General features: G+C 37.8%; 1 protein-coding gene across 5 annotated transcripts in view; it reads left to right on the forward strand.

Moving 5' to 3' along the window:
* Positions 1–27,745, forward strand: part of TECPR2 (tectonin beta-propeller repeat containing 2) — a 59,582-nt gene that overhangs the window by 18,115 nt on the left and 13,722 nt on the right. Inside the window, exons 12-21 of one of the 5 annotated variants that reach the window (XR_008822932.1) lie at positions 690–870; positions 2,317–2,458; positions 3,802–4,042; positions 4,831–4,920; positions 5,742–5,975; positions 9,100–9,248; positions 22,667–22,808; positions 23,993–24,142; positions 24,409–24,621; positions 25,936–26,651. Coding sequence is in view for 3 of the 5 variants with exons in the window: in XM_056345378.1 (XP_056201353.1) it covers positions 690–870; positions 2,317–2,458; positions 3,802–4,042; positions 4,831–4,920; positions 5,742–5,975; positions 9,100–9,248; positions 22,667–22,808; positions 23,993–24,142; positions 24,409–24,566 (1,487 nt within the window). In the remaining 2 variants the exon portion in view is untranslated. Of the gene's footprint in view, positions 1–689; positions 871–2,316; positions 2,459–3,801; positions 4,043–4,830; positions 4,921–5,741; positions 5,976–9,099; positions 9,249–9,590; positions 14,374–22,666; positions 22,809–23,992; positions 24,143–24,408; positions 26,652–27,745 lie in introns of those variants that run through there. The other 4 variants (XR_008822933.1, XM_056345378.1, XM_056345375.1 and 1 more) reach the window with 4 other exon arrangements.

Here is a 27,745-nt window from a genome sequence, read left to right on the forward strand (position 1 = left end):
AGAGGTTTAAAATGAGCATTCTTTGTGTTATTTTAGAATATCATACAGAGGAGGCTGTTCATACTTGCTTCGGCAGCATGAGAAGGTTAAGCAAAATCTATGGCTCTCGAGGAGTTTCCCATGCAGCTGTGTAAATGAAGTGTAATTGTGAAGATGACATGTTCCTGTAGATAATATGTATGAATGCGTGCAAACTTCCCATAAATCTGCCAGAGCCTCTCCCCTTCTTTCAACACTACACATTGTGGCATGCGCTTTTTGTAATTTCTGCCACTATTCAGATAGGTTTCCTCTTCTCCTGGCACGTTTGAGTAAAAATGCTTCCATTACTGCTTTTTTCTTTGATGCTTCTGTCAAGTCTAATACAGGTTTTATAAATGGAGATTCCTGATCCTGACACTAGAGGGAGGAAAGGAACAGAAATGACAGGACAGGACTTGTGTGTTCTGTGGGATGTTGAAGGATATACAGTGTTTTATTTATTAAAATATAAATTCAGCTATATTAGATGAAATGATTAATAGTTGATAGAAGGAACAGTCAGTCAAGGAAATACTGAACAAATGAAAAACGTTAGCATGCCAAGGATATTCCCTTCCTGATTTTCTTTTGTTGAGTAGCTTTGTCTCTTTTCTTTTAGTTGCAAAAAGCCAAAGTTTGTAAAGCAATCCTCATTTTTTGATTTCTAGGCCTGAGTGTGGATCGTCCTTGTGCCCGAGCAGTAAAGGTTGACTGCCCTTATCCACTGTCGCAGGTTACATCCAGAAATAATGTTGTGTGGGCATTGAGTGAGCAGCGGGCCCTGCTATACCGGGAAGGAGTAAGCAGCTTTTGTCCTGAAGGAGAACAATGGAAGAGCGATATCGTCAGGTAATGACACGGTGGTGGGGCAGCATCATAACCAGAATGACACAAATAATTGTTTTCAGTGCTGAAATTCCTTGATGTTTGAGAAAGTGTTACCTGAACTCATGTGTATACAGACCTATGTGAGTGTGTGTCCCCTTTAGTCTTTGTCCAGACATATTCAGAGTAACTGCTGTTTTTCTGTCTGATGAATGACTTCCATCTAATGAAAGAAATTGCCGTAAGTAGAAGTAGAAACACAGTTTAAAATGAGTTTAAGAAAGTGAGAACAATTTAAAAAAGATCTTTATAATAATCTGTCAATATAATTTTTTGATTATATACTGTTTCTTTAATCTATGCCATAATGGCTTTAATGAATTCTCTGGATGTTTGAATGAAATTTTTTTCTGAGATTAAATGTCAGCATTTTCTTGGTCATCCACACAGATAATACTTCTCTACTTCGCAGTCATATCATTTTATAAATATTCTGGGTAATTGGTATTTAGCTTTGTAGTTGATCCTATGCTCTCAGTGATTAATTTGAGATAAAGTTAAAAGCACTGCGTGTTTACTGCTGGCTTTGAGAATCTAGAATATAGTCTCTCTTGTGACATCAGCCTGAAGCAAGTATAGGAAGAAATTCCAGTTCTTGTTGTCATATGATTTTATCTTCCACTGAATATCCTGTTGTGAAGCTTTAACTTGTGTTAGCTCACAACCTGGTATTTGGCCCTTGAAGACTCTAAGGAGATATTCCGTGTCTTGTTCAAATCTGAACTTTGCATGTGCTTTAATTAGTGTATTTAATGAAAATATCTGCTTGACCTATGCCTTAGGAGGAGTTAAATGTTCTTGGGCTTTGTATTACAATTGCAGAAAGCAGTCCCTGTTTGTTTGTAAGTCATTGAGAGAGGTTTTCTGAAAGAAACGGCATTGTTGGCTACCTTTTAAATGTCTGATATGGTCACCTGATCCTGTTGACTTTCTGAGCTTGAAAATCAGTTTAGTAATACAAGAAATTTCTAGTCCTAAACTCAACATTTATCTTTGCCATGTAGTTAAGTTGAGTTTTTTATTTATGGTCCCTGAACTGCTAGTATAGTTCTCAGAATAGGTCTAGGAAGTTGGAGAAGATACACTTATGAAGCTGCTTTATCAAAAGTCAAAGATCACAGCTCTTTATTTCTTTTTAGTTTTATTGCTATGTATCTAAGTTTGAAATCTCGAGGGATCTTTGAAAGGCTTACTTTTTTTGTTGTTGAATGGTTTTTACTTACGCAAACTAATAAAATTGGAATTACTGATTTAACTGTGAAAATTTGAAATCAAATGTGGTTTTGAGCTTGGCCACACTGAGTTCGATGATTTTGAACTGCCGTTAGCATTTTAACAGCTTCCTTGAAATACCGTAAGCATAGATTTGAAGTAAGTTTTTTAATTTTTTGTACTTGTTTGCATTTCCAGTGAAATGCAAGCTTTGGAACCAGTGTGCATAACCCTTGGAGATCAGCAGACATTATGGGCTTTGGATATCCATGGAAATCTGTGGTTCAGAACTGGTATAGTTTCAAAGAAACCACAAGGAGATGATAACCATTGGTGGCAAGTAGGCATTTTTTTTATTTTGCTTTCAGTTTAGTCTTTTACCTTAAGTGTATTATTTGCATTGTTTTCCCATGGGATAAAATTCAATGAAATGTTTGATATATTGTAGCACTCTTTATTCAGTTTATTAAAACTGTGGTGTGGCTATGGCTGAAATCCCTTTTCATGTCTTCTATAAACAAGAAGGAAAAAAAAAATGCCCATACCATGGCCATCCAGAGCAGCATCACAGCAGTTTTCAAGAACACAGGAAATGCTCTACCAGGTCATATCAATGGTGCATGTAGCTTGATATCTTAACAGTGGCAATAGGATAGGACAAGCTGTTTAGGCAGAGCATACAAGTCTGGCTGCTGAGTGCAATCTCTTCTCTTGTCTTCCAGTATCCATCCTTTTCCTTAGCTAGATGAGACAAATAATAAGTAACCTTGCAAAAAAGTTTCTATTACATGTCTTTCCATTCAGTTGAGGGTTTTTTGAAAATGTGAGATAAAAGGCTGCTTGCTTCAATCACAGATCATGTGGGTAAAAACAAGTCAGCTACTGCAATTACTCTCTGGTATTGATTTAGAATTCCCAACTCTTTGTTTTCCCCAGCATTTTTTATTTTCCCTTGAGATAGGGATGGGGGCAAAGGGGGTACAAAACCAATTATACAGAAAATTTGTTTGTCTATGTGTCTACCTAAGTTAAAAGAATTTCAGTTTATGTACATATATAATATCTTCTTGCATGTAGGCATCACAAATAGCTTGGGTTTGAGGTTGTTGACAAACTGCTCTTTTTGTGCACTTAAGTATATCCTTCCTTTCTAGGAGTATCCCAGTGTGTGGCCAACCTAATTGTCCGTGACAGAACTTGGGCAACTTTTTATTTAGACCTCCTCCTGCCTTATCAATTAAAATGCCCATGAGGTTGTTGTAAAGGAATATTACATACAAATTTTTGTGATGTGGTTTAAATTGCCACACTATGCAAGTTTCTCTCTTCCTTTGGGAAATGGAAAATTCGACTCATAGTTTGCAGACTTCAACAAGTTTTTAGGGAGAGAGAAGAGAAGAGATGTCATTCCAAAACAAAAGGCTTTCTTAAAATGCAGAATTCAGAGTGGGTTGTTGGGCAGGAGGGAATTGTAAGATGATGTTTAATATTGGCACTGGTTTATTATCAAGACTCTTACTTATTAAAAATGTACTGTATTATTTTTCCCTTCCTACACTTTGAAGGTTTCTAAACTCTTGGTAGATTTCCTATACATAAAGTGCACACACAGAGCTTCTGATGAAAGGTTCTGCAGTTCCCCCAAAAACGTAACTAATTAAGAACACTTCATTTTTGTTCCAGGTAAGCATCACTGATTATGTAGTGTTTGACCAGTACAGCCTGTTTCAGACAATAATCCAGGCAACTCATACAGTGGCAACAGCAGCTCAGGCACCTGTGGAGAAGGTGGCTGATAAGCTTCGAATGGCATTTTGGTCACAGCAGCTTCAGTGTCAGCCCAGCCTCCTTGGAGTTAATGGCAGTGGAGTCTGGATCTCTTCAGGCAAAAATGAATTCCATGTGGCAAAGGGAAACTTAATAGGTTGGTGTGCTTTTACATCTAATATTTTTAGGTTAAGAAAAATAAATAGAATAAGTAACTAACTACAGTTTTGTCACCACAAAAATTATCCATGGTGAGGCAGGGCAGATTTAACAATTTTTTCCATGTTTAAAAATTAAATGAAATGATTCCTTAGCATTTGATCTTAAATACTTTCCCATTTAAAGGGAAACATTTTGCATGGAAAATTCATCGTCCACTACTGAACTGTGCACAGGTTATTTCTTTTAGTACCTGCATGTGTCTCTTCTCTGGGGTGAGAAGGTAATCTTGAGCTATAGTGCCTGTTTTATCTAGCACAGGGGAGTCTGGTTCATGATTGGTGTGACTATGCAAAACAGTGATGTTATGGTTTTACAGCATTAGAGGAATTGCTTTATTTTTCTTGCTATATTTCTCAAAATAGAATTTTGATTTAGTACATTTCCTTGATCAGGTAAACACTAAGAATAGATCTAGAACATTGTCTGTTTAACCCTGTCACCATATTGGTCTCCTGTTGAAGACCATTAATCTTCTCCCTTATCCTTCTTTTCTGCACTCCCACTTTTCTCTGTGTGTGTGTATACATATATATACGCATGTGTCAGCAGGTAGTTCCCCCTCCCCAACATTTTCTTCAAAGATTTACATAGAAAATCTTGTCTAGTTGGTTGTTAATAATTGATTGCGATAGAATTTCTTTATGTTTTTAACAATTTAAATAATAAAAAATTTTAATAGAAAATTAAGTTTCATTCCAATACCACTCTGTTCTTTCTTTCAAGGCACTTACTGGAATAATATTGTGCCTCGTGGTACTGCTTCTGCCACAAAATGGATTTTTGTGTTGGCTTCCACAGCTTCATCTAAAGAAGGTTAGTGCAGGCATATGATGTCTGAATTTTAAATAGAGTAGAATTGATGGTGTAAGTAATAAAATATACTGAATTACTTCAGATTTTTGGTGCCTTTTCTGTATGCAGGGAATGTATTTGAAGTGAGGTGTAAATACATCTGTAAATACTGGAGATTAAAAAAAAAGTGTAACGTTCACTCTGCCACCTTTGGTGCGGAGTGGCATCCAACAGAGAAATGGGTAGTCCTTTAGGAGCAGTAACTTCCTAAATGGCCGAAGCACGAATTGCCAGAATTTCTAATATGAAATCCTAGAGCACGCTTTGCTAGAATGCCTATGCTAACCAAGTACTACTGGTACTGCTGTCAGCGTAGTTACTGCAGCAAATGGCACAGTTTATTGGTAAAAGTGCAACTATGCTAGGGAATTCAACAGCTAGTTACAATAGTTAGCAACTGCATTATCTAAATGCACTGGTGTTATTGGTGAAAATGTGTGATTTAGAGCTGAAAGTGAATGCTGTTTTTCATAAGCAAGTATCAAAGAAGAGGAAAAGAGCAAAGGGAAGTGGTAGCGTACTGTTATGTATGTCTCCTCTCTATTAGTTTCTTCAAATGAGATCACTTACTACTTACTTGATTTGAGAAAGGGAGTATTTAGGTCCCTAAAAAAGGGCTTAGGATGTGTATTTGTACTTCAAAATCTTACCCTATGAACATAGCCAGGAAGCTTTAGTTTTGTCTTCAAATGTACTGATCATTTTTTCAGAAGTAGTAGATGTGTAAGCTTTCTCAGAGCGGATTAGGAATTACTTCAGTAACAGAAATGTCCTTTCCATAGGAAGCTTTCTGTGGCTATGCCAAAGCAACAAGGATCTGTTTTGTGTCAGTGATCAGAATCCTCAGTTCCGTCCTTCTACGGTGCAGCTGCCACCAGAGGCTGAAATGGTGCACTACTCGGCCTGCCAGGATGCCATTTGGGGTTTGGATAGTCTTGGGCAGATATTTATCAGAACGCTTTCATCCAGCTGTCCAACAGGCATGCACTGGACAAAACTGGATCTCTCTCAACTAGGTATGCTATTTTTATTGAGAAAACTATCTCTAAACTCTCTTAGCGGACAGTCGGTATTTTCCTTCAGAGGCATCTTTGGTTTACTGATGTACAGTATTGCTTGTACTGGATTAAATAGTACCTTACAATAATGACCCTCACAGCAGAGGAATGTAAAACATCAGGAACAGCTATGGCTTTCAGACAGTATTTCACTTAGCCTTTTGCTGGACACAGCATGTTTACTGTTTGCAAGATATGTGCGTGTGATTCTTACAGTTTGTCAGTCTGAGATAACTTGGCCTGACACAGTGCTGTGCAGGTGTACCAGTAGCTTTAACTAGTGTAGTTCTTGTACAACAGGATAACCAAATCATGTGGTCCTGGGCAGTTCCATACATAAGGCCCTGAATTTTGTGGTTAAATGCATTCTTAACGGAGTGATCAATGCTTTGTTAGGATACTGTCACGGAAAAATGGTGCTCCAAGAGTGGTATTTTGCAGGAGTGATGCAGCTGATAACATTCTTAGGTTCAAGTTTATGCTGATCTAATGATTCAGCATAATGTTAAGAACGTGCTGCTGGTTAACTGCTCTTTTCATTTGGTTAGGCATAAGGCCAAGGTTGTTGACTGTGTTTTGATCATTAAAATATCCTCCCAGTTTGTCTTTGGGATAATCAGGCTATTTGTCAGTTTCATCAGTAGTATTCCAATTAGATTTGTTTCTTTGACTATCAGAACATTCTTATCTTCATGCTAACCTGCATTCCTGTTTCAAGTGAAGTTAAAAGACATTGAGGCTATGCACCATTTTAAAAGTAATTCAGTAGTTTTGCAATTTTTCCATTTTTAATGGCAACATTCATGACTAGTCTGAGAACAAGCAAACAATGTTAACTTTAGGGTTAAGGAAAGGCAGACACAGCTGGCAGACTTTAAGCCTCACATATAATTTTAGGATACAATTTGTAATACTTCATGGAAGACTTCTTAAAATATGTCTTTTAAAACGAATTTGTTTGCCAGTTATACGCCAGATTTTCCAGACCTGATGAAATGGTTCCAAATAACTAGTTGTACCATAGTTTAATCACTGCTTAACCGGGGGGGTGGGGGGTGAAGTTGCTGTAAAATGCAAATCGGAATTCTGTATGGAAATGATAGGGTTGCCAGCATTAATGTTGAAATATTCATATTTTGTTGGTAGTATCTTTGTCTTGCGTTTACACTATGCACTGGGAGTAGTATCTCGTAAATTTGATTAGAGTTGCACTATTGCTATGAGGGTTTCTAAACACAGTAGAATGACCTTTATGTTTCAACAATAAACAATGCTTCTGAATCATGCTACTTTCTCTAAACAGTAGATGAATGCTGTTAGCATGACCTTCTCTGAAGATAAAAACAGTAAGTGGGAAGGGAGAAACCCCAAAACATTTACATAAGGGCTGCATTTTTGAATATCAAATTGTACTGTAGACGTAAATAATATCAGCTATGCCGAGTAGGTGATATGTGATTCCGTGTTTGAGTGCTCTGATGCTTGTTTGGATCAGAACATTTCAACAGCTGAGACATCATGTGGCAAAGCCATTACTTTGAGTCATACTTCATGTTAGAAGGAATAATGAGGTTTTAGTAAGATTTTGACTTTGTAGCTGAATGTGAAGCCCCTGTCTGCCAAAGAAAGTTGTTGTAGATATTCTTACCCCAAGCAGTAGAAGTTTTTTGTGCATGGTTTTGTCATTTGTTTTTAGTGTGAAACTGTATGATTAAAGGAAATTCTGGGGTGAGATGAATTAATTTGAATTCTTACGATTCAGAAAGTTAAGCAATTTTGGTTAATGAGAAGGTAGGTTTAATATTACAGGTAACTAAAAGATAAAGCTGTCTAGTTCTGTTGTTCCCTGTTCTTTACCCCAGCAGGCCTTAATGACAGGGAATATTGCCTTCCGCAGAAATAAATGCGCTAAACTTGCACTCTATGGGATAAAATTGCGCCTCCCTCTTCAAGGAATGCTGTGGCTTATGTACTTTACAAGGATTTGTTGCCAGATTTCACGTCACTGAAGAGAGAACTGTTACCAAGAATGGGATATCCCAAGCAGTACTGGCATGTTCAATCAACCAGCAAGGCCTATTTTTAGTCTTCAGTTTGGATTCTGACCAAAGCATTCCTTCTGTAGTGTATCTGTACTGATTGGGTCCCTCTTTCTGTAAAACATGTTTTCCATTACTTAGCATTGTGTTGTCCCAACACTGGAAGAAAAAAATAATCAAGTGTTATGTATATTACATCACGTGGCTATTCTAAAATGAATGTGAAAGAGTAAGACTTCCAGTTGACAGTTAATTAGCAGTTCTTTTTAGTCTAAAATATCAGGTATGCTTCTCTACTATCTTTGCAAACTTTTAATGGCAAGATTGATGGGTGCGATTGGGTATGCAAAAAAACCCAAACCAACAAACCCAGCCACCACCACTATCCCTCAAATTCCAAAACATACATACTTGGCAGCTTTGTTTTCGTTGTGCTGACTTACATATGTTTAATTTGAGATAGATGTAATAAATATATATACTGTTGAATATAAATCCATTTGAAAATCAGCTCCTTTATTTACAGATGTGACACTGGTGTGTCAACACTGAAATGCATAACCTCTAAGCATATTTTTAAAGTGCTGGTAGCATTAGGAATGTTCTTTGCTGAGTGTACTGGCAGATCAACACCTTGAAAAGTCCACAGGCTTGGCCAGCTACAGAGAAGAGTTCACATTAGGTCATATGAAAGTTTGACTAGGCACTGATAACATTTGACACAGAATATTTCCCTGCTTGGATTCAGTTATTTTAATAGCATATCTTTAGTGTGCTTTAGAAATTGCAGTATCCTGTGAGTAAAACATTTAATTTTTAGATTTAAAAGATAAATACCTTACATATGCTACCTATTAGGTTTTATTCACTGTATCCAGTGACACTTCTTTTTTCTCTCACAAGTTGTATTTAGTCATTTATGTGACTGTGTTTAAAGCTAGTTTAATACAATCAAGTATTAATTAATTAATCAATTAAAGTTCTCATTATTAGCTGAATTTGAAAGGAAAATGCCAGAATGCCAATAGTCTTTTTGTTACTAGGTGCTGTAAAGCTGATCAGCTTGACCTGTGGAAATCAGCATGTTTGGGCCTGTGACACTGGTGGTGGCATTTATTTCCGTGTAGGAACTCAGCCTTTTAACCCAAGTTTGATGCTTCCTGCGTGGATAATGATTGAACCACCTATACAGGTAAAATGTTGATTACAATTCTTGTAACCTAGTGGTTAGCTCTATGCTTTAAAAAAGAATAGTTTTAACATTAATGGAAAATGATAGAGACACATTTTAAATGTGTAGCTTAAAACTTTGTCCAACATGTTTGAATTCTACAGGATTTCTCTCTCTCACTCAACCCACAAAAAAACCCACAACACTCTCCTGACTCTGTATAATGTACTTTGAATATGCTGCCTTATCACCAGGTCATCCCAAATTCATCTAATTGTTACAAATACTTTTTTTTTCAAAAGAGGAAGCTCTTGTTTTCCTTTCTGTCCTTAATGAAAGCATACTCTTCTTCTAACAAAATAGCTTTATAGGCACATAGTAGAATGCAGCCCTGAACCACATACTGAATACCTGATGAACTCTGTTGAAGAGGCTGGGCTGGCAAACAGCACAAAGCAGAGGGTATGGGAAGGCTCTGCTCAAGTGGCGTGATGCTGAAGCACCTGCCTGCCTCTTTCTTTCTTTGCCTTTGTGAGTCTTGGATGCTTGCTAGGGTGCTGTGCCTGGATTTAGAGACTTTCCTTACCACGCAGTTGTTCGTACACGTGCAGTACAATTGCAGCTCTTCTCCCTTGTTCCCAGAATGAACAAACATTGTATTCTTTCTACCTGCCAGCTGGGAGGATTGGAGTGGAAAGAAGCCTCCTGAAACACCCCATGAGCATCTTTTCTGTATATAGAGAATGGACAAAATATGTTCCTCCAGTCTCTGGGTGGTTTTCTCTCTCTTTAAACCTCAGTGCTTGCTTTTGTTGCTGGTCTAATGCTTTGCAAACTAAACTATGAAATGGCAGTAATTTCTGTGTCGTGGATTGGGACTGCTGTAATGGAGCTGACCTCTGACTACTGATTTTTTTCTTTGCTCCTTGGTCTGAAATCACTTGAACTATTTGCTGATCTGGCATAGTAGCACTGGATGTGTTTGCAAACCTGATTTACGTTTTATAATGTTACAGAATTACTCTTGAAGATTTTGAAATGTGTCCTTTTGAAAGGACATATTAAGAAATAAAAGTGCATCTGTGGCAGTGGAGTTGTAATAGTTTGTTTTTTACATCGTTTGCTTTTAATTCTTCTTATCTCTCATCAGCCAATTATTAGCTCCTTCTGTGAATTTCAGGATGTAGGAGCAAAGGGCAGGGAAACAGGGGAATGAATTTATATCCCATCAGTTAGCACAGCACTGGTTAGACTTGTTCTTCTGTGCTGGGAATGTGGTCAGTCAGACCTGGAGAAATGGCACCCTGTTTTACAAAATAACGGAACAGAATGATGAATAAGTACCAATATCACTTGCAATAAGTGCTAGATGACACTGCTCATTCTTCATGGGCTGCAAGTGGATCTTTCTGATGTAAGTTGTAAGAGAGATACTTTCCCTGCTAACGGGCTAGGGCAGCCGGAAGAGGAGACTTGAGGGTATCGGTGATGATGTCTTCCTTAAAGGTAATATTCTTAAAAAGGGAGGAAAACACATGCCAGGTTGTGTTACACTTCAACTGAGTTTACCAGGAGATAGAGAATTAAACTTGTGTAGTATCTTATGAAATATTTATCTATCTAGGAAAACAGCCCAAAAAGCTGCTTCTCTACACTGATACTATTTTGTCTTTAATAAGTGTATTCTCCACTCCTCCACTGAAATAGATTAAACTGCACTGTACAAAGGTGTTTACAAGAAATTTGGATTTTCTGTAGCTCACTACTTAGCAGTGAATTCCTTATGTAGAAGGTCTATGTGGACAAGGTTGAAAATCAAATCAATTTCCTATTAGCTTGTCGAGGAAGCTGGGTGATGTTGCCTTCCAAAATGATAACCTTCTGATACCCAGTGCAGTGTCGTTCTCTTTCCTGTTATCTTGCCAACACCTAGCATTGCAAATTTAATGAGTCAATATGAAAGGTCAAAAATGCAAACATTGCTTGCAGAGAAGATGAAAATTTGTGGATTACATGCCCGTTTTGAGACAATTCCAGCACATTAAAGCTAATTGTTAAAGTACTGAAGGAGCAGCCATTCATGCTTTTACATGCTTTTACATTCATGCTTAATGCAAAATAAAAAAATACATGACTTTTAAAATTACTTCCAAATGTTAGATTAGTGTTTGGATAACAAATATGATGGCTGAAAAGTGGACTATTCTGTGAACAATATTTGCTTATTAGCAGCACCTTACTGTTTTTGTTTTGTTTTGTTTACAAAGTCCTGTAATTGACTTTAACACAGTTCATGCTGCACCACTTTTATCTTCAGAACAACTGAAATACTGTAAAAAGTATTTGTGAACAGTTCAGTCATTTTCTGTTTGAAGAAGGAAATCAAAATTACCTTTCACTTGCTTTAAGTACAGGAGCATTCTCAAATAACGTAATTTAAAACCAACTATGGATATTTCATTCCCTAGTAAATGTCAGAGCCAATATGACTTGCCATATTCCAGATCTCATGACTCATGAGCAGCTTGTGAGCAGCTACAGACTCTGTTTTTATGGTGTCACTTCTTGTTAAAGGAGTGCTGCAATTGCACAGCATCCGTCTTTGCACAACTTCACAAATGTACTCAGAGACAATAGTTTAGATGAGATTTTACTCATGCTAAAATCAGTGACTCTAGTTTAAATTCAGTCTTTGTTCTGTGATGCTGTTTGGTTTTAATCTAGATTAAGAAAGAATAATACTGATTTGTTATTCTTATCTTTGTAACTTCCTACTGCAATATCTCTTGAGATGAAAAGTAACATTTTATGTTTTCTGCCTTCCATCTTCTTTATTTTATCCAGCACTTCAGAAGTGGTTGATAACCATCATTACAATATCTTGAGCAACAGTAGTTTATATGTAGATATTTTCTGTGCTTAATCCATTCTGTTCTGCAGACTTAGAAGTCAAAAGAATTATGTAGTTAAGCAGCTTTTTGGAAGCTGCTTTCAGGACATTGACAAAGCTGATAAAAATTCTTTGATGAAATTATTTTAGTCCAGGAAATAGTAACTGTTTTTCATTTTATTGTTAATATACAGGATAGAACTAATACCTGCTGTAGCATGTCTCAATATACATTAAATTTTATTAAAAAAAGAGCAGGAAATACAAATATGATTTATGTGGATGTATGTTTCTATATGTGTGTGCCTGTGCATTTATGAAGATCTAATGCTTTTCAGATTTCTGGCCTAAAGGAATAGTAACAAAAAATGAAAAAGAAACTTAATATAGTCAATAAGACTAATGTGGGTGATTATGGAGTAAAAGTTGATCAAAAGTTAAAAATGTATCAAATTGCTTTCAAAGGTCCCCAGAACTTGAATGTTTGCTTGAAAAGAATTCTTTCAACATTTCAGCTTTGACTTTTGGCACCTTTTGAAAAAGTTGCAGAGACAAAATCTGATCTTGAGAGACACTCGCTTTCTACAGTACTACTTAACATAAAAACTGGCCTTAAGAACCACCTTCTCAGATTTACATTAAGGGATCTATCAGAGAAGCAGAACTTTATTTAAGAGGAATAAAGGAAACAAGGATCAGGACAAATATTTGTAGTGAGTGACCAGTTATCTATTGCTTGTCAATTAATTTTACTCTAAAAATAGATTAAGACATTTCATTAACCGTCATTTGCTTAATTGCTACTCTTTGTTCTTTTGTAACCAAATTTCTTCGAGAATAGGTTTGAAAAAACGATCTTGTTACATTGAGAAATCTTTTTAAATATCCACATAGCTTGTCCAAGCTGTGGAGTAAAAGGGTTTTACTTAAGGAAATGTTTGCTGTTTGGCTACTTTATAAAGCTTTCATTGATCCTTTGTATTTCCTAGAATCTCAGCAGATATGTACTGTTTAACTTAGTTTGTCATAAAGTGGTCTCTTGCAGTATGTGCATTTCAAGTTAGAGAAACTTTTGATTTACTACTCTTCCATAAACAATGTAGTAATTGCCTTTTAAGCAATTTCATACTTTAGGCTTGGTATCCTAGATAAGAGAAGATAGTAGAAATTCTTAGTGATCTAGGAGGAGCTATTTTTTTTCTCGTGTGCATACGCACACACGAAAAAGATTAAGGCTGTTCATGCTTTCACTGTCATTCAAAATTGTTGAAACTTCGAAGCAAATGGTAGTTCAAAATATGATTTGAAATTTGGGAAATGTAGCTGTAATTCTGCAAAATAAATACATGCTAGATTTAATTTCTTTTCAATACCTTCCTTTTTCTTAATTTATGTTCACTGTAAGGAGGTTGGCCATACCTTACAGATGAATGGTGACTGGTTAGAAATGTTTGTCATGATCACAGAATCATAGAATAATTTAGGTTGGAAAAATCCAGCAGTTAGCCTAGCACTACCAAGTCCAGCACAAAATCATGTCCCTATGCACTGCATTTACACATCTTCTAAATGCCTCCAGGGATGGTGACTCCACCATTTCCCTGGGCAGCCTGTTCTAGTGCTTGACAACCCTTTCGGTGAAGAATTTTTTCCCATTATCCAATCTAAACCTCCCCTGGAGCAACTTGGGGCCATTTTCTTTTGTCCTGTTGCTTGTTACTTGGGAGAAGAGACCAACAGCCTCCTTGCTACAACCTCCTTTTGGGTAGTTGTAGAGAGCAATAAGGTCCCCCCTGAGCCTCCTTTTCTCCAGGCTAAACAGCCCCAGTTCCTCAGCCGCTCCCTGTAAGACTTGTGCTCTGGGTCTTTCACCAGCTTCATTGCCCTTCCCTGGACACGCTCCAGCACCTCAGTGTCTTTCCTGTAGCGAGGGGCCCAAAACTGAACAGAGTATTTGAGGTGCAGCCACACCAGTGCCAAGTACAGGGAGAAGCATGATCTTTGGTCTTTGTTTCCTTTCCTCTCTTTAAATAAAGTTCTGTTTACCTTACAGAATGCTTAATGCAAATTGGAGACTTTCTTTCTCTGCTATCTGCCTTGCCTTTGCATTTTTCAGTGAGATTTCTATTATTATTATTAAGGCCAGTTTTGTGTTAAGTGGTAGTTACAGGAGGAACCAGTGAGTGCTCCTCAAGATCACACTTTGCCATTATATCTTTTTTGGTAGGTGCCAAAATCAAAGCTGAAATGTAGGAAGGGTTTGTGAAGAAACAATCTTCAAGGATTGGATGTTTGGGGCCGGGGGGGAGGGGATTTTGCTGTTGAAAATGCATCATAACTTTTACTTCAGAATCATCTGTTCTACTTGTGAACGTACTTGCCATGGAAGAGATTGTTCTCTCTAATGCATGATCCACGTGACTGTTCTTTTCAAGCCTGTTTTCACTAGCACAGACTAGCTTGCATTACCTAGCTGCTGTAGAGACATCTGAGTTGCTATGAGTTCTACTTTGGAGTGCTAAGAACAAGGTGCAGAGGAAGCATCTTTTGTTAGACCAGATCTGCTTAGGTTGGAGAGGTAATACACTTACTAAACCTTCTGGTTATCTATAGGCCAGACTAGCTAGTGTGTTGTTCCATGTATCTTTACTCATGTGAGGCCTCCTGAAGACATGATTAGGGAGGTGATTGTCCTGGAGGACTGCGCTTTTGAAGATGATGTAGAGGGAAAACTTCAGCAGTAGTAAGAGCAGCTGTATCAAGGTGGGCTGCAGAGAAGTATAGGAGATCAAAGCTTCTGCAGCAGTGTATTTTGTTTAGCTGATTTAAGTGCCATAATGTTTAAGTTCAAATGTGTGCTGTTTTTCACAGGCGTACCTTTCTTAGGAAATTGAGTTACATAAAAGGTGCTTTAGATAATGAAAAATTGCAATTCCAGCATTTTCACTAAAGTTGCTTTGTGCTGATTCTGTTGCTCAGTTCAGTGCTTATTATCTTCTTTTTTGTTCCTAGTTAAGAAAACTGCTGTCGCTATATTTCACTGTATTTTTCTGCTTTGGACTTGTAGCCTTCTGATATTTGTTTTAAAGCGTTGCTATCATCATGCTCAGAAAAGCGTGCATGTAGCCTGTCATATTAGATAGCAATTATCATCAGCACCAGAACCTTCAGATCACAAAAAGTGCACAAAGTGAGATACACCCACAAAACTGAGAAGTCGATCCTTCTGTATCCCTTTGACATATGATCTCAAGGTGGTGTGTTTGCCTTTTGACAAGGCTAGCTTACACTGAACACAGAAATTGTGGAAAGGAGAACTTTCACTTTTCACGCTTCCATTTGTTCAGTACTAGAAACATCCTCACACCTGCACTCTTCCAATGTGCCCATATTTTTTAGCTAACACAGAATTATATATTTAATTATTTTCAGAGATATTATGAAATACATTTAACATTCAGTTGGGTAAATAAAGTTGTCACAGTTGTCATTGAGTTTTGAGAGTTCTTCAGAATTATTCTGTTTAAAAATAAAAAGGTAATGGTGTAAAAATTCATGGTTAAAGGATATGCATCTTGATTTAGCAAGTATGTGCCTTGATTTCAGTGGAACTGTTCCTGAGCTTGCAGGTAGTGATAGCCCGAAGTAGTTAACAAATAGGAGCTCTTGAACAGTGATTTGGAGAGACAGTCATAAAAATTACTTGTGCTAGTACAAACTAAGATTTTGGGGGAGTTTGTTTTGTTTGATTTTCCTTAAAGCTACACCTGCATTTTCTGAATTCTGGTTAGAGCAGGTTTTTGGGGGGTTTGTGGGGGGGCTGGATCCAGTTGACAAGTTTGTAATTGGGGGCTTAGCTTTTGTGAAGTAAATCAGGGCAGCAAAGCTGGGTATATGGTCAGTGAGCCAATGCAAGTCTGCACAGAAGAAGGAGACACCCTGGGATAACTGCTGTGCACATCAGATCTTTTGACCTTGAATTAGGAGCTCGGAGGCCCCTCCCCATAATGTATTACTGTCTCCCTATTTTATGATGATGTTGTAAGCGGACAAGGTGCTGACAGCTTCTCTTTGCAGACCAGCCTAGTGATGAGCTGCCTTCCCAGGGAGCTAGAGGGCTGGGTTGTGGTCTCAGTCCTGCTCAGATGGCCCTGCCTACAGAACTGCCAGATATCTGTAGGGTATTTGTACTATAGAACTGCCAAAGCTTTGTAGGAAGACCCTGTGTACTGCACCCAAATCTAATGAAGCTAAGAACTAAGCAAGGCCGAGAAGGTTGGACTATATATAGTCTAGTAAATTAATCATCTGTCTGGGAGGCAGTGACTTAATTTCTGATCCCTGACTCCTGGAGTAGTGTTGTTTTTATCCAGCAGTTTAACACATTGCATAGCCTTGTATTTGGGGTTCACACTTGACCTGAGACCGTACTTAGTCCAGAGCTTTAGCACTGGATGAGTACTACTAAATGAGTAGTACCTATTACATCCTGAGTGCATTTCCTGTGGCTTACAGGATATATTTTGCATGCTAACAGATTATAACTTTTCAGAATTGGTCAAGGTTGATTTGTTTAAAATTGTTTTTCACCCCCTCCTTGGATTTGTGGGATTTTCTTTTACAGGTGTGTTGGCGCTCCCCCCCCCCCCCCGCCATCTGATTGTGTCAATGCATTGTAACACATAAGGGTTATATATGCATTTGTTCATTAATCAGTGCAGTAATGAAATGGGAATTTCTGTTACTATCAAAGGTGTGGCATTTTCATCACTAACATGTTAACACAGACAAACATTAAAAAGCAAAATGGCAGAAAAAGCAACAGTTTAATAACTGTTTAAAATTGTCAAAGTGAAGCAGAACTGAGGCTGAAATGAAAAACACATGGGTGTTTTTACCTTGCAAAAATGCTTTACTCTCCTCGGTAAGATTTAAGTTTCAAAAGCTAGAGAGGTGCACTTTACTGGTGTAGCCTGCATGAGAGGCTGTTTTGATGATGCTCGTTAAAGGTGTGATTTTAAAAAAACAAAACAAACTCAGAGCTTTGCTTATACAAGATTTTTATTACCACATGCTAAATTATGTGCTGCTTAATGGGAAGTTGTTGCATATAGTGTTTACTTCACAAACATCTTTGTAAAAACTTAGTTGTTCTTGACGTAGTAGTTCGATTTTTCAGTATGTTATTAGAAATACTTGTAATGGTAATTACAGTTTATCTCCTACACTACAGTTCATAATCTTAGGTTTATACCTAAGTGGGACAAACCTGAGTAGGCCTGCAGTTTGTATGGTCTTTAAAGTGATTCCATTACATCTTAATTATTTTTTTAGTTGCTCATAAGGAACAGTTGTACTGCATATTTTGAAAGCATTTTATGGTTCTATTGAGCTTTATCACGGTGAGTAGTCGCATGGCTGACCTTATCTAGGTTTTGATGCTATATTTTGTCATAGTCTTTCCCATGTTTCTGCAAGAAAAACCCTTGGAATAAAAAAATGTATAGTTGACAGAGGAGATGTCAAGGAATTGACTCCTTGCCTTTGCCTTTTCTTCCCCGATTGTGCTAGCCATAGACTGGAGGTATCCAACTAAGGCCCTTGTCTCTTTATTCACTAAAGGCATGAAGTGGGGGAAGGGGTTATAGTTTTGTTCAAGGCTTCCAAGGAAAATAGTGTTCTAGTTTTTCAGTCAATAAATAATAACCTTTTTCTGACAATTCAATGGCATCATTAATGAAGAACACGTGGCTTCCAGGACGATAGATTAATCTTTCCGGCCTCTGTATGTTGCCTTGAACTTCTCTGCAGAGAAAAAAGGGGCACTTAATTTAGCAAAGCTGTTCTCCTTAAAGTCTGAATGCAAAATATTCTGGTCAATACTGCTCTAATGTTGCTCATTCTTTCTTGAGGTCTCTAATGCTGAAATTGCTTTACAACCTTCATTCAAATGGAGCTCAGAAAATAATATGCAAATATTAGGCCTGTGTTAAGGAAGTGTCTCTAAGTCGCATTCTTTGTTGTTCTAGTTAATAGGGTCTGGATGTCTGTTAGCCATGAAAATAGTCAGATTAGTCTGATACACAGATGCTCAACAGTGTGAGAAGGACTCTGATCTGACCTTACAGCCTGGCCTGGACCAGGTGTTTCTGATTTGTCTTTTGGAGGTGAGGAGAACATTTGTGCTGCTTGTAGCCACCAGCCTATTATAAAAAGGATTGGGCTTGGGCAGCCTGAGAATGTTACGCTTAGCGTTCCTCATTCTGGATATTTGCAGTAGAACAGAGATAATGGAAGTTTGCTGGTACATGGACTCTGTGCTCCTGAAAAGTGACGTGGAAAATGTTCCTGATGCCTTTTATGTGTGCATGTGTGTTTGTCCTTCCCTCTTTAACAAGGAAGTTGAACCATTGTGTTTTGGGTTCAGTTGTGACTGAAGTAGTTACAGTAAGACAAAACTTTTGAGTAATAGGTTGGGGGAGGTGGGGAATGCATTAGTTTTTACTTGGGATTTTGTTTGATACTATTTAAATTAAGTTCTTACACTGAAGCTTATTTCTCTGTGGTTTGCAGAAAGGAAGGAAATTACTTGCACAGAATTATAAAGCTAATGGACAACTTTATAACTTAAATATGCTTAGCATAGACACTATTTCTTGGTCTCATTTAATAATTGTTGGTTAAATGCTTCCTTCTACTTTACTTTGTTTTATCAGCATTGTTTTCTCATCAGACACGTGGGTACTTCATTATTTTTATTTGTAGCAGACAACAAAGATATTCACAGGTCTTAGTATGTAGTTTTAAATGTTGAAAAGTACATACTCCATGTGTGTTGCAGACCATGAGTGTAATGGGAGCTCCTCAGTATCAAGGGATGGAGTGACTCAGGTTTTTGTAGCTGAGGTACAAGACCAGAGGGCAGAAGGATCTTTGTTCTGTTCTTGGCTAAAACAGTTGGTCTCCTGAGATTTATTTTTTTCTTTTGAGTTTAAAAAGGAAAACAATGTTTTACCATTTTGTGTCAGATAACACTGAACCCATTAATGTTCCATAACAAGTAGGTCTCTCACAGATGAGTACTGTCAATAAACCTATAAACAGAGTTTGGTGTGTCAGGGTCTGAGAAAGAAGGCTGAGAGACTCCTTAAAATTCCAAACTCTTGAGTAAATTATAAATATGACATACTTCGCAGTCAAGGTGTGTAAGCCTCATGAATGCTATTTGAAGTTAAACCAGCTGAGACAAGGCTATGCTGAAATAATTTATTAATTTTCATGGTTATCAGTCTCTGTTATCAGCAGATTTATAAATTTGCACAGGTATCTCTCTTCACTGCTGTGAGAGGACTCTAATTACTGCAGCTGTAGAGATCTGTTTCCTGTTATATAGATTATAAAATACTTAAAAGCACGCTTATGGTAATTAAAACTTATTGAAAATGAGGGATAGCCGAGATGTTGTCAGTATGATTGTTCCAAAAAATGGTCCATTATGTCAAGAAAAAATTAAATTACTTTTATCTACCTTATTGTGATAGCCACAAGAACACCTTTTTGTTGTAGATGGCTGCTTTCTGGGTAAAAAAAAAACAAAAACCCAGAGGTAAAACTTGTGCAACAGGCTCTAAGAATTGCCTGTACTTGTTTCCCAATGTCTTGTCACTGTTTTGTGCCAAAGCTGCTGTATGTAATTGCATCACTAGCTGTCCTGTCAGTTGTGTCCTTTACTATGTCACAGCAGAAAGCTGCAGTGGGGGTGTGGCAATGCCTGTTAAGAACATTGAAAGCTGCCAACAGTGTATTGCCTGATGCTTCATAATGAGGGTGAGGATTGTTTTGTTGATGCAAGTTTATCAGAAAGAGCTAAGTAGCTTGAAAAAGGAAGAGAAACTGAAAGTGAAAACCCCAGAGAGCCAGGGAAACTTAAGAGGGAAACAGGATCTTGCTTAGAAAACAAATAATAAGAATAATTTTTGGCCAAGCTTGTAGAGATTTTATTTTGAATTTGATAATTTCCATTTGTTTCTTAGGTACATTGGTGCTGCAGAATAGGGTAGAGGTAATTGTTTTGGTTATAGTTGAGCCTGCAGTGGTGCCAGAAGCAATCTAGCTCGGCATCATGCAACTCCTTTCATGCTACTCCTTTGGGGTGTTTTGTCTGCTTTTCTTAGCTTCCACTACCTATAAATCTGTAGTAATTAAGCTCTTTTGTAATTAAAAAGTAATTAACCCTTTTTGACATCTTTATGGATGTTCTTGGCTATCTGCTTGGCCAGCTCCATTTTACCTATTCCAGATGATCTCAAGAAAAGAAAGACCAGCGGGTGCTCGTCATCATACCAGCCGTTTTCCTTCCTCTAAGCTCAGGCTTAGGTGCCAGGTATAGGCACTGAGTAAGTCTTTCTGGATGGAAATACTTCTCCAATTCTTTCTCAGGGAATTCTTTTCTAGATGACAGAAGAAGAGAGGAATGGAATCCTGATGGAAAGCAAGGTGCACAAATCCCAGCAGTCCAGTAACAGGTCATACCAAGCTGTTTGGCAGTTTGGAAAGGTCTGTAGTTGGAACATGAAGTATGTTGCAGAGGTAGAGCATAAGCAGACACACTGGCAATTTGTGGTTGTGAAGGAAATAGGGGAAGAGTGGCAAAAAGTCCTAAAACAGAGGAAGAGGTGACTGGTAGAGGAACATTGTGGGGACAAGGAGATAAATGGATTTAAAAGAGAAAAAAGGCAAAGATCTCCTGTTAGTGCAGTAATTCAGTCTGCACAAGCTATTCATTGCACTGCTCCCTTGATTAGACTATAAGAGCAGAAATATGGAGAGGGGTTGTGATGAAGCTGGAAGCAGCACAGTAGTGAGGCACACCCCAAGACCATGGTGTGGGGAGGTGAGCAGGGTGAAGTAGAAAGGAGTAAGATCTTAAGTAGCCAAAGAAAGAAGCAAATAAAAATGGAGGGGAGACACAGGAACAGGGCCAGGAATAAGGATCATTTCCAGTGACAAGGCAGCAAGATCAGAGGGGGGAGTTGTATGGGGTTTTGGGGTGGCTTTTTTTGTTGTGGTTTGGGTTGATTTTTTGTTTAGTTGGTTTTGGGTTTGTTTGCAGGTTTTGCATTGGTTTTTTCCTTTGGTTGGTTTTGATAGTGGGTTTTTGTGCTGTACCGTAGTTCAATACCGATTTGAAAGTAGCTAGGCAGTTGCATATTCTATGTAACTAACTCTTACTGTAGTGTTCAAACTGCAGCCATTGTGAATTTACCGAGACCAGAGGTAAACACTTCACCAAGCCTCTACCAGTCTCAAGCTTCCAATGGAGGGCAAGTACCTAATGAGAGCAGAAACACGAGAATACAGTATGTCAAAGGCCTTGCAGCCTGATTAGGCAGGACTGATTTGGTGATGCAAGTTGAGCTTGGTTATAGCTGCGTCAGACATGTCAGCACCAGAACTGTAAAAGCAAAACTAAAGCAGGTAACTTTTATGTACACAGAAGGCCCATCTCGGACTGGGTTGTGTGCTCATATATACATGCGCATTATGCTTCTGTATTCTTAGTTTTTTACATGCGAAGAGCTGCTTGCTCTTCTGTTTATCACACTGGAAATGCACCTTGTGCCTATGCAGCTAACACAAGAAATACAGTGCTTTGTGAGGTGGTGTTGTATTTCAGGGCATCTTACTATTTTCTTCAGTGCCTTTTTTAGGCTGATGTAGAGAAAAAAAGTATTGTTATTATTATTATCTGTGTTTTATTTAACATACATGTTTTGCAGGATATTTTCACTAAGTTTGTTGACTGATGTATTTTGCTACAGAATCACTGTTTATGATGTCCGTAGCTGTTCTGGTCAGTAACACTGATTTTAAACAGTAGTTAAGGCAAATCTCCATAGAAGCAGGACAGAATAAGGACTTGCCTGGGAGCAGAATGCAGAGTGTGTTTCACTTGGGTTTGCCAGCAGATTGTGCTGTGGATATTGACCTGCAGGTGTGACTGCTCCAGTACTGCGGTGGTCTGCAATGAGTTCCATGGTTGTATTCCTGTAGAATGGACTATAGGGAAGAATGATCATTTCATTGCAAACAGGAGACATCCAGACTGTAAAAATGTACTGCTTGTATATGTTTAGATATGAAGTGCAGAGTTAATTATGTTAGACAAACTTTCAGGAAGGCAAGAGAAAAATACTGCACTTCATGCATTACAGTGGAAGAGTTCCCTCTTCAACTTGCAATTGAAATTGTACCTAATTGGTATAACAGTGGTTAAGCAAATACTAATATTATTAGACTTGGATGCTGAACATTAAATATTAATATGTTTATCAGTAACTTTGGGTGACATTCATTCATGTCCCTTTTCTGTTTAGGAAGGGATTGATTTTTTGGAAAACTGAGAATTTTGTACAATGACAAATAATGTTCAGTTATGATTTCTTCCTGTCTTTAGTATCCGGTAAATATTTTACTTCTCTTGGGTACTTCTATGAAGCACAAATGATACAATAGTACAAAGTTTAAATACTGTGCTTAATTTTTATAGCCAGTAGGAATCAACTTGGTCAGCATTCATTCAAGTCCAAATGATCAGATGTTGTGGGCAATTGATAACAAATGGAATGTCCATGTACGAGTTGGAATTACAGATGAAATGCCTGTAGGCACTGACTGGGAGCATGTACCAGGTAAAATTTAATGCATCAGTTCCTTGTTCTTTCTGCCATTTTCTCAGTGTTGTTTTTTGGGGAGATTTTTGGATAGCAATGCTTAAATAAAACATTTTTCTCAGCAACTAAGTGGGGTTATTTATAAAGAGGACCTTGGTTTTACTTGAAAACACTATGTTGTTAACTGAAGAGAAATCTGATTTTTGTGATGAATTTCTGTTTGTTATTAATTCAGTGGCAGCAGCATGAAATAAGTGGTACGGTTCCCTTTCAGTTAGAACTAAAGCAGTATTCCTAAGCAATAGGAAACTACTGTGCTATGTGGTTTTGTATTTAAATATGACATACGGTTCCTATCTAGATGTGGCTAACAAAAACTTAATGCTATTCTGCACATTCTGCACACTATTAATCCTGTGTGCTGGATGCATTCTGGATTAGGTAATTACATTTTTGCCTTGCCTGTAAATAAAACTTGAAACTTGATTTTAGTTGTTTTTTTCTAAATTACTTGTGTATTAATACTATCTGCTTTTAAAGTATTTTTTCACTGCATAAATGCATGGCACTTAGTTGTGGAATAATTGCCTTCTTGTGAAGAAGGGGAGAAAAAAAAAAGACAATGTCCATGATGTTAACCATTTTTAGAGAAACTAAAGTTATAACTGTTGGGTTATTCCCCATGTGGTAGTAAAATAAATCGGAGGCTCCAAAAGTATGTTATGAAAGTCCTCTAATTGGTTGTTGCTTGTGGCTGTGCCCACATAACAAAACATTATCCACAGTCTGATACACTTATGGTCAGTAGGTGCAGTGAGTACAAAATCTGCAATTAAAAATCTTTTTTTTTGTTCACCAGTGTTTCATGTGCTGCAAGTGGCCTACTTTTTGATATTCTGCAGTTCACAGGGCTAGAAGCTCAGATTTGAACAGCGTCTACTCTGTTCAGCTCCCCTGAAGTCAGTGGAAGGAAATAGGAGGTCCTAAATTGCCCTTTGGCCAATCCTTTCGTAGAAAGCCTCTTAGAAAACTAGCTATTTCTTTGTGCCTTTTATAATGGAGAGTTTTCCTCCAGTATTAGTATAAAAATACATAAAAACTGTTACAGTCTTGCTGTCTTCTCTTAGTAAACTTTTCTGCAGGTGTATTTAGTATATAAGAAAGCCTGTGTTTATACCCTCTTCACATCCAATTATCTTTAGGTTTGCAGGCTTGTCAGCTGGCTATAAGTACAAGGACTGTTTGGGCACGCTGTCCTAATGGAGATGTAGCTCGTCGATATGGCATTACTGACAAGAATCCAGCAGGAGACTACTGGAAGAAGATTCCTGGGAATGTCTCACGTTTAACAGGTAGGTTGGTTCTGCATGACAGTCCAAAATACTGCGATGACTGCTTTGACTTCTGCCTGGTGGTGCTCCAGCTGACCATCTGCAGGGAGCGCTGCGCTCTCTATGTGCTTCGTGGAATGTGGGAGTTTCATCAAGGGTGCCTTTATCACATTAGTAAAAATCTTCTCTAGATATAATGAGGAAAAGAGATCCAAATGTTATTTATTTCATGTTTATAATTGGAACCTGCTACCTTAATTAAAAGATGGATAATTTGTGCTTTGCAGTGACCCCTCTAGATGAACTGTGGGCGATCAGTACTTCAGGATCCCTTCTCCAGCGCCTCACTAAGACCTTTAGCCATTCCCATAGTTTGCAGAAAAATAACGATGCTTCTGTTCTGCTTCACCCTGACGACTTTGAAGATGAATGGGAAGTGATATGAAGTTTCTTGAGCTTGTGAAGCAGTGAAAAACACAGGAGGACAGAATTTCTGTAATGTATGTACAGAATATTGGATCTAAAAGCCACTCATATTGGACCTGTGATATTAGCACTTTTGTATTGAAAACCTGACCTGTTAAATAGCCCCCAAGCTGTGAGTTCTGATGTTTGTTCCATTATCTCTTGGGAGACTCTTTAGGTGTGGCATACTGCAATTGTTATACCGTACTACTGTAGAAGCTCCTTTGGAAATACAACTTTTAAGTTAATCTTACTAGCAATGAAAGTGACTACTTCACAACAGCATGCACACTAATACATGTGTACTTAATTTTGAGAAGGAATTCTGTTGCATTAAATATTTCTCTACAGCAGAAACATTAAGCATTTCTCAATTTCTTCTTGTACTTGGAACCCCAAACTGCTGGGAATGCTCTCCGACTATCGTACATATATTTAGAATTATTTTCCCTTGCAGCATGGAGGAAAATATGGCAAAGTATTTTCTTAGTAAGATCTCAGAACATAATGATTACACGGCATTGGTGTTGAAATGAACTTAGTTTGATCCATTTCCATATAAATGCCTGCAAGCCTATACCAGCCTTCCATTTCTAGAAATTTGGTTCATAATTTGGCTTCATTCACAAGGGAGAAGTTTGGATTACACCTAATATCAAAAGGAATTTTGCCCATTTCACACAGCCGTCAGGAGGCTGACAGATTTTGGGGGGTAAGTCCCACTATGGAATAGGAAGAAGTTGCATGTTGGGTTTGTAGTACAAAGCAGGAATGTACAAGGCAGCTTTCGTAATTCTGGTTGTGCTATATTTGTGCCTCCAGCCAGTGCTTTAACATTTGGACTCAAATTGTTTTGAGTACCAAACTTAGATGTAGTAAAAGAAAAAATGGTAATTGATAGAATTACCTATATATCCCGTTAAAAATTGTGATATTGTGAGAAAATACTTAACAATATTCTGATTTTTAGCTATGTTAGCTAAATTTTGAAGTGTCTTATGCTTAACAGATGTTGCAACAGAGGTGTGTGATAACTGGGAAGTAACTGGAGTTAATAATTGCCATTTATTTTTCTTTAAACTAAATCTCCTTTGAAAGATACCTCATCTTTTTTAAGCAATAGAACTATAGATGAGAGAACCTGAGTTCAGTATGTAGGTGGAGGAGTTATTTTGTGTTCATTCTAAGCTTGTAAATCATCAGGATGTTTTAAGCAGCTGCTAACCAATACTGTAAGAGAGCCAGCTTCAGAAAAGGCCAGAAGTTGAAAAGTGGGGATGTTTCTGTTTTGAGAACTTAATATATACAGAAAAGGATGTGTTTTCTTTTTAACCTGTGTTCTCTTCCAGAATAATCCATGCGTTTACTGCACTAAACTTGGAACAAACATGGTGCAAGGTGAGAATGTGAATCGGTGGAGAGAGAGCCAAGTTATGTGGCTTATTTTTTTGGTAGCACTTGTGATATTGGCTGTCAGTTCTCAGTCTGATCTTTCAGTCTTACAGGGAGGACAGATTTGTTTCCCTTTTACAGGTGATATGTTTGCTTCATTGCTATCTCATCCATATATGGAGATTACCCCACAGGGTTTTTTTAGCCTGTCTGGCAGTAGATGTAATGGAATCAGCTTGTGAAGTAACCCAGTCTGTTTTATGCAAGCATAGCTTGGTATCTTGAGGACCCCAAAGAAGCTGAAATTCAGCCTAAAAAGTATCTTGTGGCAGCTTCTGAGTCAATGACTTTGGAGAAGGGACATGAGTACTTCTCTGTGCCCTGCCAAGCACCAGATGCTCAAGTACAATGGCATTATTTAATAGTGACACTTTTGTATTACATTTTTCAAAGTTATCTTAGCAATGGCTTGAGCTTGCTAGTTGTTTATTTACTGTATAATACTGTACCTTGCTATGGTCATTAATATTAAATTGGTGTCAAGAGCTCTTACCATACTACTTTTTAGGGTAGTTTTAATGAAATTAGGATGGGGTTTTTACTTTTATTTCTGTATTTAGGTTTTGTTTGTGCTTTGAGACAAGTGCAATAAACTAGATTTTTAAGAAATAAATTACTGTGGTAAGACTCATCTGTTGTATGATTCACAAGAGAGTTTTCTGTGTCTGGAAATTGTCCTGATGCAGCAGACAGACATGCTTAATAAGCCCCTCCCCTGCTGTTATCCCAGACAATATGGTAATGACAATGTAAGCACCCGGATATTGTAAAGTTTACTTCATATGGTTTTTAAGTGGTGACTGATGTGTCAAACCAACAAAAATGGTTTTCTTCCAAGCAAAGACAATTGAACACTTCTCATATTTGAATATTAAGCATATTGCCTGCATATTAAGATGGCCTTGCTGTAATAAAGTAAACAAATTTATTTCCTTGCATGCTAGACAAAAATGGCACTTGAATGTTTAATATTTTAGCTTTCAGTGAAGGGTACGTCTGTGCAGTCGCAGCTAGAAAGTGTTCAGGCAGAAAACAGGTGATTGTACCATGCGCTGTAACTGCACCCTTCCTTGCATTTTAAAATATCTCAGCTCATCTGAAGATTTCCTGAGTTTCTGGCCTTTAACTGGAACCAGAGAGTACCTTGGCTTCACTCACTTCCCAGGGGGCAGAACTGTTTCCTGATGGAGTTGGGACCTCGGTAACTTCACACAAGAAAGCATAACAATGGTTAATGATGCTTCTGACACTTAAACCCGCTTCCAGCCACAGGAATCCTGTTTGGATTCAGGTGGCAATGTCCTTGCTAATTATCATAGCTTTTATCTTGACAAACCGCTCAGCTGCTTCTGCTGGCTCCTGCAGGGAGATGGTAGGCTCCTTACAGCACCAGCCTCTTGCTGTTATGCCGGAGTAATCTTTATGTCGAAGCTTAAGGAAGTTCAGGTGACTGAATGAGTTGGTGTGAAACAGCCATCTGGGATATCTACGCAACCCTTGTTCTTTGTCTTGCAGAAATAAAAAGGAATAGGATCATGTTAAATGGTGCAAAGAAAATCTTTCACTACCAAGTGTCAACAAAGTAAGTGAATTGCTTAAGTAAGATAGTAGAACTACTGTTAAGAAACACTGCTGCCACTAAGAAAATGATAAAGAGAAACACTTAATTATGGACTTGGGTCATTGTCTAAACATAGCTTTATTTAT

This window comes from Falco biarmicus, chromosome 7 (genome assembly GCF_023638135.1).
Source record: "Falco biarmicus isolate bFalBia1 chromosome 7, bFalBia1.pri, whole genome shotgun sequence".
NCBI classification, from domain to species: Eukaryota; Metazoa; Chordata; class Aves; order Falconiformes; family Falconidae; genus Falco; species Falco biarmicus.